This window comes from Prionailurus viverrinus, chromosome B2 (assembly GCF_022837055.1).
Source record: "Prionailurus viverrinus isolate Anna chromosome B2, UM_Priviv_1.0, whole genome shotgun sequence".
NCBI classification, from domain to species: domain Eukaryota; kingdom Metazoa; phylum Chordata; class Mammalia; order Carnivora; family Felidae; genus Prionailurus; species Prionailurus viverrinus.
Genome location: NC_062565.1, coordinates 32453564 through 32472579, shown reverse-complemented (window position 1 = coordinate 32472579; position 19016 = coordinate 32453564). Strand labels below are relative to the sequence as shown.

At 54.5% G+C, this 19016-nt stretch overlaps 1 protein-coding gene across 6 annotated transcripts in view; it reads right to left on the bottom strand.

Moving 5' to 3' along the window:
- ITPR3 (inositol 1,4,5-trisphosphate receptor type 3) overlaps window positions 1-17222 on the bottom strand; it is a 68173-nt gene extending 50951 nt beyond the window's left edge. For 3 of the 6 annotated variants that reach the window (XR_007152092.1, XM_047858265.1, XM_047858267.1), the window contains exons 1-2: window positions 16856-17221; window positions 391-461 (exon numbers count right to left, since the gene is read on the bottom strand). Coding sequence is in view for 4 of the 6 variants with exons in the window: in XM_047858265.1 (XP_047714221.1) it covers window positions 391-461; window positions 16856-16944 (160 nt within the window). In the remaining 2 variants the exon portion in view is untranslated. Of the gene's footprint in view, window positions 1-390; window positions 462-16855 lie in introns of all 6 variants that reach the window. The other 3 variants (XR_007152093.1, XM_047858268.1, XM_047858266.1) reach the window with 2 other exon arrangements.
- Window positions 17223-19016: the final 1794 nt, after the last annotated feature.

Sequence of the window (19016 nt, the reverse complement as noted above, 5' to 3'; positions counted from 1 at the left end):
GCGGCACCCGGAAGGGCTCTCACCCTGGGCCTCCTAAAGCCCGGGGAAATTCTCTTCCCCTCCCCTGCTCCCTCAGAAAATGCCCAGTCATGCAAACAAAGAAGGCCTTGTGGCCGGTGGGGAGTTCGGGGGAGAACGGCTCCCAGCCAGATGCGGGTGTGCCCCTGAGAAGCGGGGTGTGGCCCCCCGGAAATGAAGGCAGAGGCTGTCTGGGCCGAGGTAGCAGCAGCACAGCCTGATGGGGGTTCCGCAGAGAGTAGTAGGAGGGCTGCAGGGCAGCTCCTGGTCTAACCCGGCCCGTTGGGGCTGGATGGAGTTGAGTGAGTTCTATCCCAGGGCCAAGACTCAGCAGCCTGGGAGGGAGGCTGGCGGCGAGAGCGGAGGTCTTACCTCGGAACTTCTTAGGGGGGTTGTCCAGGTCCCCTGCCGCGGGCTCCACCACACAGCGGTCATCCACCAACCTGAGGGACAAGGCAGCTCCATCAGCGGGACAGAAGAGACCATCTCCCCAGGCGTGCCTCCCTCAGGGCAGGGGATTCCAGGGCACTGGGGAGACCTCCAAAAAAACGTCTCCATCGCTGTCAACCGCCCCCCCCCCTCCCCACCATCAAGTCTTTCCCTTTCCTGGCACCGCTGTTAAAAGGCAAGGTCTTTTGGGGTGGGGATGGGGAGACCCCAGAAGAAGCACAGAGACACATCCAGCTCCCCGACCCTCCCACCCCCCACCCCTCACTTCACGGGGCTGGAGCTGTCTTGTAGGGGGTCTGCCTCCAGTCTGGGCTGTTGCACACTGCAGATATAAATCCTATGAAAGCCCTGAGTGAGACATTGCTGCCCAGACCTAAGGGACAGTGGGCAGTGTAGGAAGGCAAGGGAAAAGGACCAACAGAGACACAAAGTCAGAGAAACTCAGAGAGGGAGGAAGTGAGAGACAGAGAGAGCAGAGCAGAAAAGATAGAGTCAGAAAAATAAGCAGGATACAAACAGAGAGAGAGACTAGAGACAGATGGACAAATGGGAAAAGCTTATGAGACACCAAACTAGGAGGACCATCCTTTGGTCTCAAGACAGGACAATGAACCTTGCACCTTCTCAACCTCAGTCAGGCCCCATTCCATACCCTCCCTTTTGGCCTATCCTGGGGCCTAAAATCTCTTAAGCCACAGCTGTGATTAATCCTGAATCTCTGGAGGACATCCATCCACCCACTTACTCATCCATCCATCTACCCACCCACTCATCTATCCATCTACCCATCCATCCAACTACCCACTTATTCATCCATCCATCCATCCATCCATCCATCCATCCATCCATCTACCCACCCACTCATCTATCCATCTACCCATCCATCCAACTACCCACTTATCCATCCATCCATCCATCCACCCATCCATCCAACTACTCAATTATACATCCATCCATCCATCCATCCATCCATCCATCCATCCATCCAACCATCCATCTACCCACCCACTCATCTATCCATCTACCCATCCATCCAACTACCCACTCATCCATCCATCCATCCATCCATCTACCCACCCACTCATCTATCCATCTACCCATCCATCCAACTACCCACTCATCCATCCATCCATCCATCCATCCATCCATCCATCTACCCATCCACTCATCTATCCATCTACCCATCCATCCAACTACCCACTTATCCATCCATCCATCCATCCATCCATCCATCCATCCAACTACCCAATTATACATCCATCCATCCATCCATCCATCCATCCATCCATCCATCCATCCATCTACCCACTCACTCATCTATCCATCTACCCATCCATCCAACTACCCACTCATCTATCCATCCATCCATCCATCTACCCACCCACTCATCTATCCATCTACCCATCCATCCAACTACCCACTTATCCATCCATCCATCCATCCACCCATCCATCCAACTACTCAATTATACATCCATCCATCCATCCATCCATCCATCCATCCATCCAACCATCCATCTACCCACCCACTCATCTATCCATCTACCCATCCATCCAACTACCCACTCATCCATCCATCCATCCATCCATCTACCCACCCACTCATCTATCCATCTACCCATCCATCCAACTACCCACTCATCCATCCATCCATCCATCCATCCATCCATCCATCTACCCATCCACTCATCTATCCATCTACCCATCCATCCAACTACCCACTTATCCATCCATCCATCCATCCATCCATCCATCCAACTACCCAATTATACATCCATCCATCCATCCATCCATCCATCCATCCATCCATCCATCTACCCACTCACTCATCTATCCATCTACCCATCCATCCAACTACCCACTCATCTATCCATCCATCCATCCATCTACCCACCCACTCATCTATCCATCTACCCATCCATCCAACTACCCACTCATCCATCCATCCATCCATCCATCCATCCATCCATCCATCTATCCATCCATCCATCTACCCACCCACTCATCTATCCATCTACCCATCCATCCAACTACCCACTTATACATACATCCATCCATCCACCCACCCGTTCCTACATTTAAAATTATTCAATGCCATCCTAGCCTCTAGGATAAAGTGATGATGATGATCCATCATTTCAGAAGCCAGATCTTATCTCAGCGTTTCACAACTGTTACCTCTGAATTCTCACCAACTTCCCCACAAGGGGCTATTCATCAACTCCATTTTACAGAGGAGGAAACTGAGTTTGAATGCGAAATAATTTGCCTGAAGTCACAGAGTTGATTCCAAAACCTCCTTCTCCTCCCCTCCTTAGGTTGGCTAACAAGGCCTTTTGTGGACTGACTCCACCCACTCCCTAATTGGCCTCACAACTTCTGCTCCAACCATGCTAAACCTCCAGTTGATCCCAAGGTCCCTGGAGCTCTCATCTCTAAATAGGTGGTCCTGGAAGCCTGCAATGCCCTTCATGCTCAGCCCTCCCTGGCTCCTCACCAAGACCCAGGCCTAGCAGACCTCATTTATTCTTCCACCCTCGGCCCCTCTCTCTACTCTGTGAAACCTTCCTTGGCCAGCGCCCTCCCTCCCCCTGGGCCTCCTTCCCCCACCGTGTTCCCACAGCACCTGGTCCCAGTCTCTCCTACTGCCATGCCTCTTCCTACTGCAACTGGTTGCCATGTCTACACTATGGGTTCCTTGAGGACAGGACCCCAGTTTTTCCTTTGGCATCACCATCACTTTGCACAGTGTGATCCATAAGAATAATAAAAGCAAGCAGGATTTTGTTTCTAATGTTTTCATATGTTGTTATTTAATTTTCTAAATCTGCTTTATTATTATTTCCATTTGGTGGGCCGAGAAGCCAGAGCACAGAGAGGTAAACAATCTGGCCAGGAACATAAGAGCCAGCAAGCAGAAGGGCCGAGCTTTGAAGCCAGGCCGCTCAGTGTCAGAGTGGATGCTGTGCAGGACCCCGCCATGATGGGGAGGGGAGAAGGCAGCTTGCTCTGTGAGGACCCCTTGGTCTTCTTCCCTCTCCCTAGCTCCCAGACTGGCTCAGGGCTTGGCCCTCTTTCCTCTTCCATCTGCACGCACACCCCTTGGGCATCTCAGCCACATTCGTGGGCTCCAAAGACCACTTAGACACTCACCAATGACTCCCATATCCACCTCACCCCCAAACTCCAGATCGCAGATCTAACTGCCCACCCAACACCTCCACTTGGATGCCCATAGCACCTCACACTCAGCATGTTCAAAACTGAGCTCCTGGTCTGCCACCTGAACGTGCTCCTCTTAAAGTCCTCCCCATCTCAGTTGATGGCAACTCCGTCCTTCTGATTGGTTGGGCCAAAAACCTTGGACCAATCTCTGGCTCCTCTTCCACCCACGCTCACACCCAATCTGTGAGGAAACCTTGTGGGCTCTATCTTTAAGATACGCGCAGACTATGACCTCTTCTCATCACTGCCACCACCACCTGGCCCAAGCCACCACCCGCAGTCATCTGGATGTGTAACTGCGTCCTCACTGATCTCCTGATGTCCCCCCTTAACCCCCTAATTCCTGTTCCCCACACAGCACACACACCTTTACTTGAGAAGGTGAGTCAAATCAGGGCAGTCCTCTGCTCAGAATCCTCCAGATTCTACCCATCTCGGAGTAAAAGCCTAGAATTCACACGGGCCTAAACCCACATGACCCAGCCCTCACCTCTCTGACCTCATCTCCTCCCCTTGCCCCTTGCCCACTCTGCTCCAGCCCACGGCCCTCCTCCAGGCTCCTCAAACTTTCCAGGAGATTTGGCACTGGCTCTTTTGTCTGCCCCCAGATGACACCCTCCTGGCTCCCTCCCTCACCTCCTTCAGATGGCGGCTCAAATGACCCAGTCCCCTGAACACCCTTCCTCCCTCCCTCCCTATTCTTTTTAAAACTGGAAACTGCTGTCTCTGACACCCGTTATGCACCTCCCTGCCTCACTATTCCCATAGTCCTTCTCACCACCTGGCCTGCTCTATATTTTACTTATTTATTTTGGTCACAACCCCCCTCACTTGGAATGGAAGATCCATGAAGACAGGGATGTGTCTGTTTTGCTTCCTGCTGTATCCCCAGAATCTAGACCACTGCCGGGCACAGGGCAGGCACACATGGACTATATAGTGAGCGAATTAATTCGTTTCGCTAGCTGCTAGGGAAAGTATACAAGAAGCAAAAGATAAGGTCCCTGCCTCAGGGAGTTTAAACTCTCATTGGGAAGACAAAGCACATACTCAGAGGAGTTAATGATATAAAGAATATGTATGAGTGCCAATTGGTGGTACCAACTGTGGATTTTGTCCAAATTCAGGGAAGGAACAGGTCAGAGCTTGGCCAATCAGAGGTGTGAAAGAAGAGGCAGGAGCTGTACAGAGCCTTGAATAATTCATAGAATTTCCTGTAAGACATTAGTGAATCAGATTAGCTGGTTGCCTCTTAGCAAAGCCCTGAAGGAAGGGGACACAGGATGGATATGTTTTGATGGGGGAGGGGAGGAAGCACTGGCCAGGACTGGGGGCCAGGGGCTGCCGGACAGCCATAGGGCGTCATGGAAGTCAGTGTGGCTGAGGAGAGGCTGGGGTAGCCCCCAACAGCCCCGATCTTGTCCAGTGCTCAAGGCCTTGGGGTGGTCCCCTCCTCAGAGATTCTGTCTGAGGAAAGTCCACCCTCGCCCTGACCCCACCATGACTCCCCTGGGGACTCCTTGTCTGGGCCACACGTGCAGGAAACACACATGTAAATTCGGATTCCTGGCGTGCTTTTCCTAATCCCCCTGGCACAAATCTGCCCTGTCATTACGCGGATGTCCTTCTGTCCCCACCCACTCTGGCACAGCTTCTGAAGCCCTGATATCTCCAACTCAGCCCCTCCCCAGTGCCCCATGGAGTGCGGGAGTGCAGGCTAAAAACACATAGGGAAAGGGAGGGATTGATCAGGAGGGGAGCATGGCCTCCAGGTGGAGAACTTCAACAAGGTTGGGAAGGAAAACATCCTCCACCTGCAGCTGAGAGAGGGCAGGAACGGTCTGTAGGAGGGACCAGAGCAGAGAGGCAAGCCATGTGGGAGGATAAAAGAGGCAGGGGTGTTCCCGGGAGGTATCAAGAAAACAAGGTCAGGAGATGGGACTTTCAGAGGTTCCTCCTGGCTCTCACATTCCACCCCCTCCGTCCTCAAAGTGTGGGTCCGGAGTAGCAGAATCAACATCTCCTGGGAACGCTGGGCTACATTCCGTACCCCTCCCCAGGAACAACTAAGGGATGGCACCTTGCCCTACTCAGCATTTTATTTCCCATCTGATGCATAGGGGAGCTCCCCGCCTAGCCTGTAAGCAAAGCAGCTGTCAGCAGAATGTTTAGCGTCTCCAATGTCCCCAAGCGCCCCCGCGAAAGCCTCCTTCCATTCCTCTGTGTGTACTCATTAAGACTGAGGCAACCCCTGAACAGGCTATCAGTCGGGAGGGGCGGGAGGGGTGCCTCGAGAAACCATTAACAGATTAAGCAGGAAAGTCCTTATCAGATGGGCTGCAGGTAGACCTGAGGCCAGAAGGAGGCCCGAGGGCCGGGACCCACGACAGGTAAGTTCTGATGGAGGGGGCGCCTCAGGGGGCAGTCCGGGCGGGAGCGCGGGCCAGACGGCGGTCGCGAGCGCCCCTCCAGCCCCTCCCCCGGAACCCGCCTACCCGGCGTCTGCAGTGCCCTCCCGGCGCCCCGCCCCCGCCGCCAGGCCCCGCCCCTTCCCCACCGCCGGGCGAAACTCGCCGCCCCACGTGCGGCCGTCACCCGGCCGCGCCGCCTCGCCCAGGCCTGCCTCCGACTGCAGGCGCGCGCGGGGGCGGGAGGGTGACGTGCGCTGCGTCCGCGCTTTCCTCCCTTGCGCTGCCCAGCTGCCCCCGCGGCGGCCCCGGACCCCTCCCCAGCCGGTGGCACCCACGTCCGGGGGCCGTACCCCCGCACTCTCCTCATGGGGGGAATCTGCGTTGATTAAAGGAGCCGGACACCGATCTCAGGTGCGCGGCTTCGCGTGCGCACCTGGCGCTGTAAGGAGAGCCGAGCTCTCCAGAGGGAGGTGGCGGCGGCGTCGCTTCACCCCACCCCTGACCTCTCCCGAGCGCGTCTCCGTCTCCGTCTCCGTCTCCGCCTGAGGTCCCGGGAACGGTTGACTCCCACCCTCCGCCAGCCCGCTGATCTCATCGTCCCACCTCCAGGCGTTTGCACACCAGAATCCCTGTCCCTGTCCGAGTCCTGCCAAGCCCTGCCATTTTCAAGGCTGTGCTTAGACTCCTGCAGAGTTCCCTGCCCATTCCCACCACATCGCTCCTCATCTAAAAGCAGGTGACACCCCAGCCACGACCACGTTAGAAAAACCAGTGTGCGGAACACGTTGTAAATTGTTGTATATTTTATATCCAATACCTAATTCTGTTCTTACCACAGTCCAGTGTGTGGTTCAAGGAGTGAAATTAAACACTATCATCACCCTACCCCCTCCGGTCACACACACACACAGCTGGTCAGTTGGTGGCACGTGTACAATCGAGGTCTCCATGGGTTCAACAAAACCTTACAGAGAAGCCATTAGGTGCTGGGTGTCATCTCTACCATCAGGAAGCTCACACCCAACATGCTGAGTGACCTGAAGACAGGAGTCATGTCCTAGACCCCAGCATCTCCCCACCTCAGGGCCAGCCCACAGGACACTCAGCAGCCCTGAGGACAGTCCCTACTGTGAGCCTTCCATCTGCTGGGAGGCACAAAGCCAGTTTGAGCCTGCACCATGCAGGGCCCAACAGGGCATCCACCAAGTGGGCAGAGAGAGATGAGCGCAAGTGGGGAGGGGTCTGGCCGGAGGCCTGTATTCAGGGCTGCCCTGGACCCTCTGAAGAAGAGATGGTTGAAAACTCTGCTCTACACAGTTGTGGCGGAGGTTGCTGTCCCTGAAATGTCCATGGGGTCTGCACCCCCAGACCTCAGTCTAAGGGAAGAGAGGAAGGCAAATGCATCCAGGGACCAGAGTGGCCCCATTCTGCCCTGGCTGGACTTTGAGATCCAGGTGGGAGTCATAGAAAAGGCAGTGGGGCGGGTCAATGCTGTCTGGAAAGATTAGATAAGGAGGAAGAAGAAAGGACCTAGAAGTGGGTCAGGTGACTATCAGAAGAGCCTGAATCAAAACCTGCACCTACCAACATGGCCACTATCACAGAAGCCACAGGAGGGGGAATCATAAACTGGGAAATGCCTGAGGGACTCTAGTCAGCCCCTCCCAATCTGGCCTGGAAACTGAGGCATGGAGGGGAAACTGAGCAGCAGGTCACACAACAAGTTAAAGGAACAGCCAGTTCCAGACCCCAGATCTCTGACTCCCAGACCAGGACACTGGCCACCACCCCAAAAATCTAGGCCAGATCCATGGAAGGCCTCTCCCAATGCAGGCCCTGTTGGAATACTGGGATTGGCTGGTGGTGGATGAGGGCCTTAGAATCCCTTTCTCCAAATACCCAAAGTCCCACCCACTAGGTGGGGTGGGGAGGAATGTTGGAAGAGGAAACCAGGTTCACTGGCTGGGATGGATCTCTGGCTCGGATCTCTGGCTCATCGCAGAAAAGAAATTCATTTCTGCATCCCTACAAAAACATCCATTTACTTCACCTCTACATATCTTTCTTTATGAAGGATCCACCATGTATCACCAGAGAGCCCAGTATATGGAACTTAAAACAAGCATGAATCAGTAAATGTTTGTTGAATGACTTAACGCAGTCTGATGAAGGCTAAGAGATAGACTCCCTGGACCTAAGGGCAGGCAAGGTAGGCTTCCTCTTCAGAGAGCGGGCCACACACTCAGTGAACTCCAAGAATATTTCCAGAGATATGGAGGTGGTAAAAATGACTAAATTTGGTCCAATAGAAATAAAGAGCAGGGCACTTGGGTAGCTCATTCAGTTGTGTCTGACTTTGGCTCAGGTCATGATCTTACAGTCTGTGAGTTCCAGCCCCGCATCGGGCTCTCTGCTATCATCGCGGAGTCTGCTTTGGGAACTCTTCCCCCCTCTCTCTCTGCCCCTCCCCTGCTCTCTCTCTCTCTCTCAAAAATAAATAAACACCTTAAAAACAAAAGAAAGAAAGAAAGAACGTCCCGGGCTAATGTGCAAGCCTTCAGGGCGCTGCCTCTGCCCACAGGCCTGGGGTTTTGGCTTTCAGGATTGGTGGACTCTGGTAAGTCCCAAGGTCTCAACAATGCTGCTCGGTACACAGGGAGATGTATCTGTTAGGCTAAGAAGAGGGACGGAGAGCTGGAGAGACAAGAGGGAAAGCTGAGAAGAGACAGAAAAGTTTAAACAGGGGCTGCCCCGCTGGTCGGCCTTCACCTCACCCACTGGCCTTGCTGGCCCAAGCCTTTCTCCTGCTCTGCATAACCCGGAACTGGACTTGTCCTGTCCTGCTTGACATAGTAACTGAGGCCTTAGGATTCAGCAGGGCAGGCCCTGAGGCCTGGCCTGCCTGGCTCCAGACTGCCGCAGAGCTCTCTGGGAAACAGAGCCGCAAAATCCAGAAAGTGAGGCGGTCTATAGCATAACCCACCCTGTCTTGTCAGGAACTCGATGTCATCATGGGAAAGAAAGAGGTGGGGGCATAAGAATCAGATGTAACATGTGGACCTTGATTGGATCCTGAATTAAAGAAAGCAGTGGTCAAAGACTGAGGACAATGGGGCACATCTGACTACAGACTGGGCATTGGATGCTATTAGGAAATTATTGAAGGGTGTGGTAACAGTACTATGGTTACACAGGAACATACCCTTATTTCTTAGAGATGTGTAATGAAGTATTTAGAGGCGAAAACATGCAATTATGTAATTTACCATAAAATACTTCAGCAAAAAATAGATGCAGCATATATGGCAAAATGTGGGCAATTATCGTCTAAGTAGCGGGCTTATGGGTATTCTAAATGGTTCTTTTTACTTTTTTTGAATTATATGTGTGCCTCTGGCTGGAGGTGAGGGACCAAAGTGACAGCCTAAGTGAAGGCCAGGGCCACCCACTGTAAAAGCTCTGTAAAGTCTCCCCGTTGCCAGCAGCAGCAGCATCTCTGAGACACAGACTGAATTCTGCCTTCCATGACCTAGATCATTCCCGTCACCGGTTTCTAGACTCCCAGCCTGGAGAGGACAGCTCTCCTACAGGCTGGGGGAAGCGGGTGACGGCTGGCTGGCTGAGTAATGGGAGGGATTTGCGAACCAAATATACTGCCCCAGCACCTGCAGCTGCCCCCAGGGCTGAGGTTCATGTTCACTGCCTCTTCTGGCTCTGCCCACCTGATAGCCAAAAAAATACCTACATTTACACACCACTGTGATCACTGTGCTCCTCTGCTCTGTCCCCTGAGGAGTCCCTCCTGCCTGTCTCCCCAGGTGGAAAGCCCTCTGCAGTGTGTCCCCACCCAGCCCCAGCCCCATCCCCCACCCACACCCTGGGCTCACTGTGTAGTCAAGGCCTAGCCTCATCTCTGTGCCCACAGTCTCCAGTGTGAAAGGCCCCTGCTACGTGAACCAGGGCAAGTCCTTTAGCCTTGCTAAACCAGGGGCCTTCATGCAGGGAACTGTGACTGCAGGGGCTCTGTGCTGGGTACCACTGCCAGCATGACACATTCAGGGGGACTCGGAACTCACACTCAGAGGCCTGAGACGAACTTCCTGGAGGTCTGGGTTCTGCCCACCTCCCCTCTCCCAGACCTCCTTCCCTCCTCTCTCACAGCCCCCACTTCCAGGGAGGAGCCCCCCAGCTCCACATGGGGTGTTTGCGTGGACAACAGGCCTGGGGTGGACTGCAGGGGCTCCATATGCGGGCCCAGGGGCAGTCGAAACCCAGAAACTTCCCCCTGAGCTGAGAGCAGAGCGCTGGTGTGGCCTCACCCTAAAATCCAGCACATCACCCCACCCCCAACCCAAGCCACTGCCCCACCCACCCCATAGCCCCACTGGGCCAAGTCGGGAGGGGATGCAGGGTCAGGAATGTAGGGCAGGGCAGAGTGTGAGCAAGTGTCTACAGCAGGATTCTTTAAGGCTGAGAGTTGGATGCAGCCTGGGTCCCTGGCGTCCCCGCCCCCACCTCCCCATGGAACCCTGGATTCTGCCCTCAGGCAACCCCCACACAGCCCCTCTCTCCAGTTCACCCCTCCTCTCTCCATCACAGTCACCACGCCCAACTCTGAGGGTGGAAGCTGGTTTTCTCCCCATACCCCCTAGTACAGCACCCCCAAACTTAGGACATGAAGGGGGGATAGAGCCCCTGAGGCACAGGGTCACCTTCTCAGTACCTCTACCACCAGAGAAACAGGCAGAGTTTTGAGAGAGTCTGTGATGTAAAGATGTGCTTTTTCTTTGATCTCAGAATTCCACTTCTGGGAATTTAGCCTGAGAGGAAAACCGGACAAGTGTTAGGGCATGTATGGACTAGGATGTTCAGTGCGGATTGTTTATAAGGGCAAAACTTTAGAAACAACCTGAATGCCCGATACTAGAGTTTCTTGAATAAATGAGGATACATCTTACCGAGGGACACTATGCAGCTATAACAATGGCGTGTGGGCATAAGAAAATACAGCTTTAACATACCCACCCCCCTATATGACAGGATACAAAGCCATATGTGCGGTTTGACATCATTTTGTAACTGTTTATTTGTGTAAATAAAAGGTCTGAAGATTCACATGCAGAATGTTAATATAAGTCACAGTGGTATCACAGATCATTTTTTTGAGTTTTTCCAGTTTTCTCTGTGGAACATATATATTTTTTTTAACTTTTTTTTTTTTAATTTAAATTTATTTATTTATTTTTGAGAGACAGAGGGAGACAGAGCACAAGCAGGGGAGGGGCAGAGAGAGGAGACACAGAATCCGAAGCAGACTCCAGGCTCTGGGTTATCAGCACAGAGCCTGATGTGGGGCTCGAATTCACAAACTGTGAGATCATGACCTGAGCTGAAGTCAGACGCTTAACCGACTGAGCCACCCAGGTGCCCCATATATTATTTTTTTAACAAAAAAATATGTATTTTCAAAAAATGAGTTGCATGAATTGGCCTAGCTGAGCCCCAGACCCTGCCCTGTGCCCCAGGGCATCTCCAGGTGAAAGGAGTCCGGCATCTCCAGTGAAATCACAATTAAATGAAAGCCAAAGGCAGGTCTGAAATCTGCTCCAGGAATGTAGTCTGCACGGGAGGGGCAGTGCCCTCCCCCGTGGAATTACATGTGTCTCAGAGACTTAAGGCTCAAAGGGCCCTTATAGACCATCTCACCCAGCTCCCCATTGTATAGACTGGAACAGGCTGGAACTCTATCGTGGTTACTACTGACTCCCCAGTGACTAGAACAGTGCCTGGCACATAGTAGGTGCTCAATAAAGGTTTGTTAAATGGCTTAAAGAAGTCTGATGAAGGCGAAGAGATGGGTCCTCTGGACCAGGTAGGCTTCCCTACAGCCTTTCAGTCTAGGAGGGCCCTTAGATCAGGGATCCCCACCCCAGGTAAAATCACTGGGGAGTTTTTAAAAAATCCAACCCTTAGACCCCAGTTGGTCTGACATGGGATTTGGAAGCTGGAAAAAAAATGTTTTCTTAAAGATCCCAGGGGAGAGGCACCTGAGTGGCTCAGTCAGTTAAGCAACTGACTTCGGCTCAGGTCATGATCTCACGGTTCATGGGTTTGAGCCCCACATCGGGCTCTGTGCTGACAGCTCGGAGTCTGGAGCCTGCTTCAGATTCTGTGTCTCCCTCTCTCTCTCTGCCCGTCCCCCATTTGTGCTCTCTCTCTCTCTCTCTGTCTCAAAAATAAATAAGATGTGGGACGCCTGGGTGGCTCAGTCGGTTAAGCGTCAGACTTCAGCTCAGGTCACGATCTCGCAGTCCGTGGGTTCGAGCCCCGTGTCGGGCTCTGGGCTGATGGCTCGGAGCCTGGAGCCTGCTTCCGATTCTGTGTCTCCCTCTCTCTCTGCCCCTCCCCCATTCATGTTCTGTCTCTCTCTGTCTCAAAAAATAAATAAAGGTTAAAAAAAATTTTTTTTAATAAAATTAAATAAATAAATAAATAAATAAATAAATAAATAAATAAGATGTAAAGGAAAAAAAAAATTAAAGATACCAGGGGATTCTCAGGTGCAGAGCACCTTAGAGAACATCAGGCTGAAGGAAACACACTCTGAGAAGGCAGAGTCTTGCCAAAATCAACCAGAGAGTTAGTGACAAAGCAGGAGAACCCTGCCCCTGGGACTACTGATGTAAGGGTCCTGACCCTGGGGACCTGGGGCTTCCTCCATATTTACCTCCATGTTTTCTGGGTGCTGACCTCCAGTGCCCACCCTTCTGGGGAAGTGAATCAGGCTGGAAGGTGGACAGAGAAACCCAAGGGGGGCGTCTTTTGACCCTATTCCCTGTGATCACCCAGCCCTGGGCAATACAGGTTCGGAGGCCCTGAAAGCCCCCAAATGGAACTCCAAGCAAGGAAGGCACTTTGACAAACGTTGGGAGCTCAGTTTCAAGACCCAGTTCACCTGCACTCCCCAACTTACTCCTTGTGGGCCAAGGCCCACCCCTCTGGCCACTCAGAGAGACCTCCAAGGAACTGGATGTCAGACTCTGAGGGGCCCACCCTGCACACTCAGGGCCAGTTCCCCACAGCCACTGGCCAGGAGTCGCATTAAATCCTCCACCTTTCACTGGCCCTGATCAGTCGCTCCAGCCCTGGCCTCTGCTGCCTTCCACCCAGGGTGAGGTGCAAGGCAGTGGTCCTGGCCACACTCTCTTGCCAAGAACAGGCATGGGCCTGCTTTCCCTTCCCTGCCAAGGTCCCGACCTGCTCCAGGATCTGCTGCCCAGACCCCTCCCATCCTCTCAACCTGGAGTTAATGTACAATCTTCACCAGGAGCTCTAATTATTCAGTCAGCTCTAATTAGCTTCCTCCACTTTGCCCTGCAGTGCCTGGCCAGAAACTGAAGGCTGCCCCAGACTCCCTCCTCCACCCATGCCCCCCCCCCCAATCTCCCAGCTGACCAGCTCCTCTGCCCACCAAGGGGGCCCCTGTCCTCAACAAATTCATTTCATCCAGCCCTTACTGGGCACCTCCTGGATATCAAACATTGGACTAGCCTGGGAACTCACTCAAATCACAGACATGGGCACCCACAGCCAGGGTGAAAGCCAAGGGGCCCCTTTCTGGGGCCACCAGAAAGATTCTGGTGAGGATGGGGCAGAGAGAGAATGACTTAAAGCAGTGCAGCTCACACTTTAAGGCACCAAATCCCATGGGGATCAGCAGGCAGATTCCGAGGGACAGGCAGAGGTCAGAGATTCTGTACTTGTAGCAAGCTTCTAGGCGACGCTCCTGCTGCTGGACCAAGGACTATACTTTGAGTAGGGAGGACTTAGCAGTGCTTAGAAATCATTCTCTCATTGACTGAGTTCCCAGAAGGTGAGACACAAGGCTCCCTCTTTCGCCACAGAGGCCCCCCGTGCCCAGTACGGTGCCTGCGGACAGCCTGAGCGGATGAATGGTGTAATGAATTAGTTAATCCTGGCAAATTGCCCAGCATTAGATGGCCCTACAGAAAAATCCCCAACTAATCGTGAAGCAACACAATCCCAGAGAGGAGTTTGTGCTGAGCAGTGCAAAGCACAGAGAAAGAAGGGTTAATTCTGCCAGGCTGGGGGAGGAGGAGCTGGATCTCTCAAAAAAGGTCACTTCGCATGAGGTCTTAAGGGTGGGTCAGATTTACCCAGGTGGAGACTGGCTGAAGGGCGGGGGCAACCCAGGAGCAAAGGTAAAGAGACCTAGAGCGTGGGGTAGGTTCCAGGAATCAGGGTAGTATCGTGCACCTAGAACTTCAGAGGGTGTGAATGGGGGAAAAAAATAGGAAATTAAGTGAGGGTGCCAGAATGCCAAGCTGGGAGGGGGGCATCCATCGGTGGAAAGTCAGGAGCTGTTGGAGGTGTTTGCATAGGGAACAGGCACCCTGGAGTAGAAGTGCTATCGGAGGTCACCAGGTCCTGCCCCAGGGTCAAAATGGACTGGAGGAAGCGCTCCTGGGGGCAGGAAGGGCCAAGGCAGGAGGGAGCTGTGTTGGGAGGTGACAGATCTGTTTTGAGGGGATGAGGGCTGTGTGGAGGGCAGAAGATCCTTCCCCTGATTCTGACAGATCTCATAGATACTTAAAAACCACTCACTTCGGGGGTGACTGGGTGGCCCAGTCAGTTAAGCATCCGACTCCTGATTTCAGCTCAGGTCAGGATCTCACAGTTTGTGGGATCAAAGCCCTGGGTCAGGCTCTGTGCTGACAGCTTGGAGCCTGCTTGGGATCCTCTCCCTCTCTCCCCCTCTCTCTGCCTTTGCACTCTCTCTCTCAAAATAAATAAATAAACATTTATTAAAAAAAAAAAAGGGGGGGGTGCCTTGGTGGCACAGTTGGTTAGGTGGCTGACTTCAGCTCAGGTCATGATATCGCAGTCCGTGAGTTCGAGCCCCGCATCCAGCTCTGTGCTGACAGATCAGAGCCTGGAGCCTGCTTTGGATTCTGTGTGTCTCTCTCTCTGTCTGCTCCTCCCCTGCTTGTGCTCTATCTCTCTCTGTCTCTCAAAAATAAATAAATGTTTAAAAAAATTTTTTTAAACCCCACCCACTTTGTGCTCAGCCCTGAACCAGGCACTAAGCAACAGTGGAGATGACCATTTGCCAAAAGCTCCCAGTGCTGTTCAGACACAAGGTGGGGGGCTTCCGTCTGCCCCCAATTCCCCCATATTCTCTCCTCCTTCCCTCAGCATTATGGGAGGTGTTTACTGTGTGCACACTATGTGCAGGCTAGTAGTTTCAAACAGCAGCCCTGGCCAGAGCAGCAGCAAGGGGTCCCCCCGGCCCGTGCTCTCTGGGGGAGGCCTGCACAGATGCTGGCCCAGATGTGGTTCCACCCCCATCCTCTGGGGAAAGGAGCAAGAGAAGTCAAATCTAGTGAGGGCGAGGACATGTGGCTGGGGATTCCACATCTGAACGGGGAGGGGAATGAGAGAGGCACCAAGAAGGATAAGGAGAGCAGGTATGCTAGAGTTCCCAGTCAGAATCCTCTGCTGGCAGAGCCAGCCCTCCAAGCCCCAGTCCTGTTGGATTCCCCTTCCTACAGGACTAAAGCCAAACTCCCAAATACCCTGGGAGACATCAAGAGAACCAGGTGACTCCCACTTCCCAGCCTCAGGGGTGAGCCAGGCCAGGTCCAGAGCCAGACCTGGGTTGAGGGCTCCAGGGCTGTCCTCCAAAACCCCCAGAGAGGAGGCACCTTGTGGCTGGCGGGTGTCCTGATGCGTAGGGAGAGCAGAGGAGGGTGCGTTTATCCTAAAGGCAGCCGGGGGGGGGGGGGGGGGGGGGGGGAGGAAGATGAGCCAACTTAACACAAGTCCCCAGACTGAACATGGGACAAAGGGAGCAAGACCTGCCCTGGAGCCTGGCTGGAGAGGTGGAGAAACCACTCTACCTCCTCACTCCCCCCCTGCCCCCGCCCCCCACCGCCCCTGCGACTCACCCAACTACTCCTTTGAAGATAAACCTATTGGCTCTGCCTAATTCCTTTCCTGCCCTATGCCTGCTTCAGGCCTAGGCCTCTCCAGGGACTTGAATAGATTCCCTGCTTATCCAGACCCTGGGGGGTGATGGCCAGAATTAATTAATGTTTGTAAAGAGCTCGGGAGATCCTGGGACCGGGGACCAAGGGGCGCCAGATGAGCCGCGCAGGAAATTGACCGGGAGAGGCGGAGAGAAGGGGCCAGGACTTAGGATTCTTGGTAGGGGAGGGCTGAGAAGGCACTCCTACTTAAGGGGGGCAGGGGAGGACAGAGCTAGAAGGAAAAGATGCGACCCTTCAAAGGTGCGACTGGACCCTAACAAGAGGATTTCGGGCTCCAAGCTGCCCCTGCCTTCCCCCACAGCTCCGCCCCTCCCCCCAGCCAGTCACGTCCAGGCCCGGATGCTTTCCCCAACTCAGGCCCCAGCCACCCACCTGCCCCGCCCCGGGACCACCTGCAGAGGAAGTCTCAACCTCTCCTCCGGCTCCGAAGAAAGTCGAGCGCGCGAGGGTGGAGGCTTCGCCTAAGGGGCGCCTCCTACCAACTCCCGCAGCGTGCCCGACTTCTACCTGGGCAAACATTTCACTTCCTTTCTCTAAAAGGAGGCGAGCCGTTACCCCGCTCCTTGAAGCTGGGGACTTCCAGGTCCTCTGTCGGGGGGCGGCGGCAGGACGCACGCAACTGGTACCAGGGCCTACGGCGCCCCTTCCCTGCCCGCGCCCCCCTCGAACTCGGCTCACTCACCCCAAAGTGCTGATGAAGCCATTGACGGAGCCCTCGGCGTACAGGGAGACGATGTCCCCGATGTGGAGAAAGCTGGACATCTCGCTCATGGCTGCGGCCCTCCGGGGACCCGGGGCGGTGGGAGCGCCAAGGGGCGCGAGGCCAGGCTCGGTGCAGAGGACGGAGGTGACCGTGGAGGCCGGAGGGGCGCGCCCCCACCCGCGAGCAGGGCGCTCGGCGCGGCCAGGGCGGGCTAGCGGCCACCGGAGCGGAAGGCGGCGCGGCGCGGCCCGGGAGCCGCTGGTGGCGTCCGGGTGAGGAGGTGCCCGCGTCTCGGCGCGCTCGCCGCCCGCCCGCCCGGCCCGGCCCGCGCGTACCTGCAGTGTAGAAGGAGCAGGAAGTCTGGGGCCGCCACACACACATGCAAATCCCGCCCGGGAGGCGGGGAAGCCACACCCCGGCCCCCCCCGCACCCCACCGCCGCCGGCCCGCCTGCACCCATGTGCGCCTGCCCGCCTCCCCGCGCCCTGCGCCCCTCGCGCGTCCGGGGCCAGGCCTCCCGGGCGCCGAACCAGCCGCCTGCCCTGCGCTACTCCGAGGAGTCCTGGAGCTCCCGCTGGCTCCCGGGTTCGGAGTTCCAGCTCCAGCGACTCCCTAGACAGACTCGCGGAACCGCCATCCCTGGGAGGCCCAGCCGTATGGGGGCTCTCTCCCCTTGGGGTTCCCCGGGCTCTCTACTCCTCTGCCCTCGGGTCGGTGAGAGCCAGTGCGGGCGCCGGCGGAAGGGGGCCCAGCGCCCCTGCGGGCGCTACCTTGAACCGCGCGCAGAGGACCCGGGAGCGTCCCAGCTGAGAGCCGTCTCGCACCGAGAGGCGCGCTCATTCCTTTGCAGCGCAAATCGGGATTCATTTTTCTCAACGTGAAAAGCCTTTTCATTGCACAATAGAAAGTGCTTGGGCTTGGAGGGGAAATGAAGCAATGGGGTGGGTTTTGTTTTTTTCTCTCCACATTCCTGTGTACAAAGAGATCCAACTTCCGAATCAGTTCGGCCGCTCCCTCTCCAGGATTTGGCTCCCAAACTCTTGGCTCCTTCTGTCTTTCTTTTTAAAGGGGGGTGGGGAAGTGGCGAAAGAGAAAGCTACCTTCTCTCGCTAATAGCGCACCGAGTGCCAACAATGACAAGGCCGGTGCTGGCCCTCTGGGAGTGACCCGCTGCGGTGTCGCCGCCGAGCTCTTGCTCACGAAGTCCTGCCCTCAAACCCACGTCCCCAGCTCGCCTACTTTCTGTTCTGTTCCTGGGTGCTTGGGTGTTTGCTTCTTAGTCCTTTTATCTTAACTCCTGGCACAGAGTGCCCACAGCCACCCCATTGGATCACATTTATTCTTCTGAAATCCCCACCCGGACTTCCTGGGAAGGGGGGTGAAGGGGGGCTTGTCCCTGGGAGAAAGGGAGGAGGGGACTGGATTGAAGCAGGAAGAAGAGAGACCCAGGGAGGGGTGGAGGCAGCTAAGAGCAAAGAGACAGCTGCTGACCCAGGGGAATGAAGAGAAGAGTCCTGGGTGTGTGGCTTTTTCACAAAGACCCCTAGAATTGGGGGGGGGGGGGGGAAATACCTCCAGGATTGCTGAGTTCAGTGTTTTAGTTTCTTATCAGGACCCATAGTAATAAATACATTTTACATCAGAGCAGTCCACCCCCTTACCCCCTATATGTAAGTGAAACAATAGTTTCACAAAACAATACTTACCCTTGTGACCTGTGATGCACTCTGATATTTTCTGTTCTATTTCTGTATTTTGTTTTGTTTTTCAATACTGATTGTGACCCATTTAATTGCTTTTTTTGATGTAACCAAACATTTAACTGCAGTTTGGAAAAACCTCATCCAGGCTTCTCTGCCAAAAAGAGATGACAAAAGCCCAGAGAAGGAGCACCAAACCTCAAGGTCACACACGTATATTCATGGCAGCTGGAGCCAGAAGCCCAGCCCCTGACTGGCAGCCCAGTAGTCTCTCCAGTACCCCCACACAGCACTGGAGCTGGAGATGTCCATCCCTGGAGCGAGCCCTGCTGTAACAGCTCTTCTTGCTTCCAGAAGTCAGGCCTCCACTGATAGAGCCCACAGATGCTGGGAGCCCAATGCGGGCCTTGATCCTGAGACCCTGGGATCATGATCTGAGC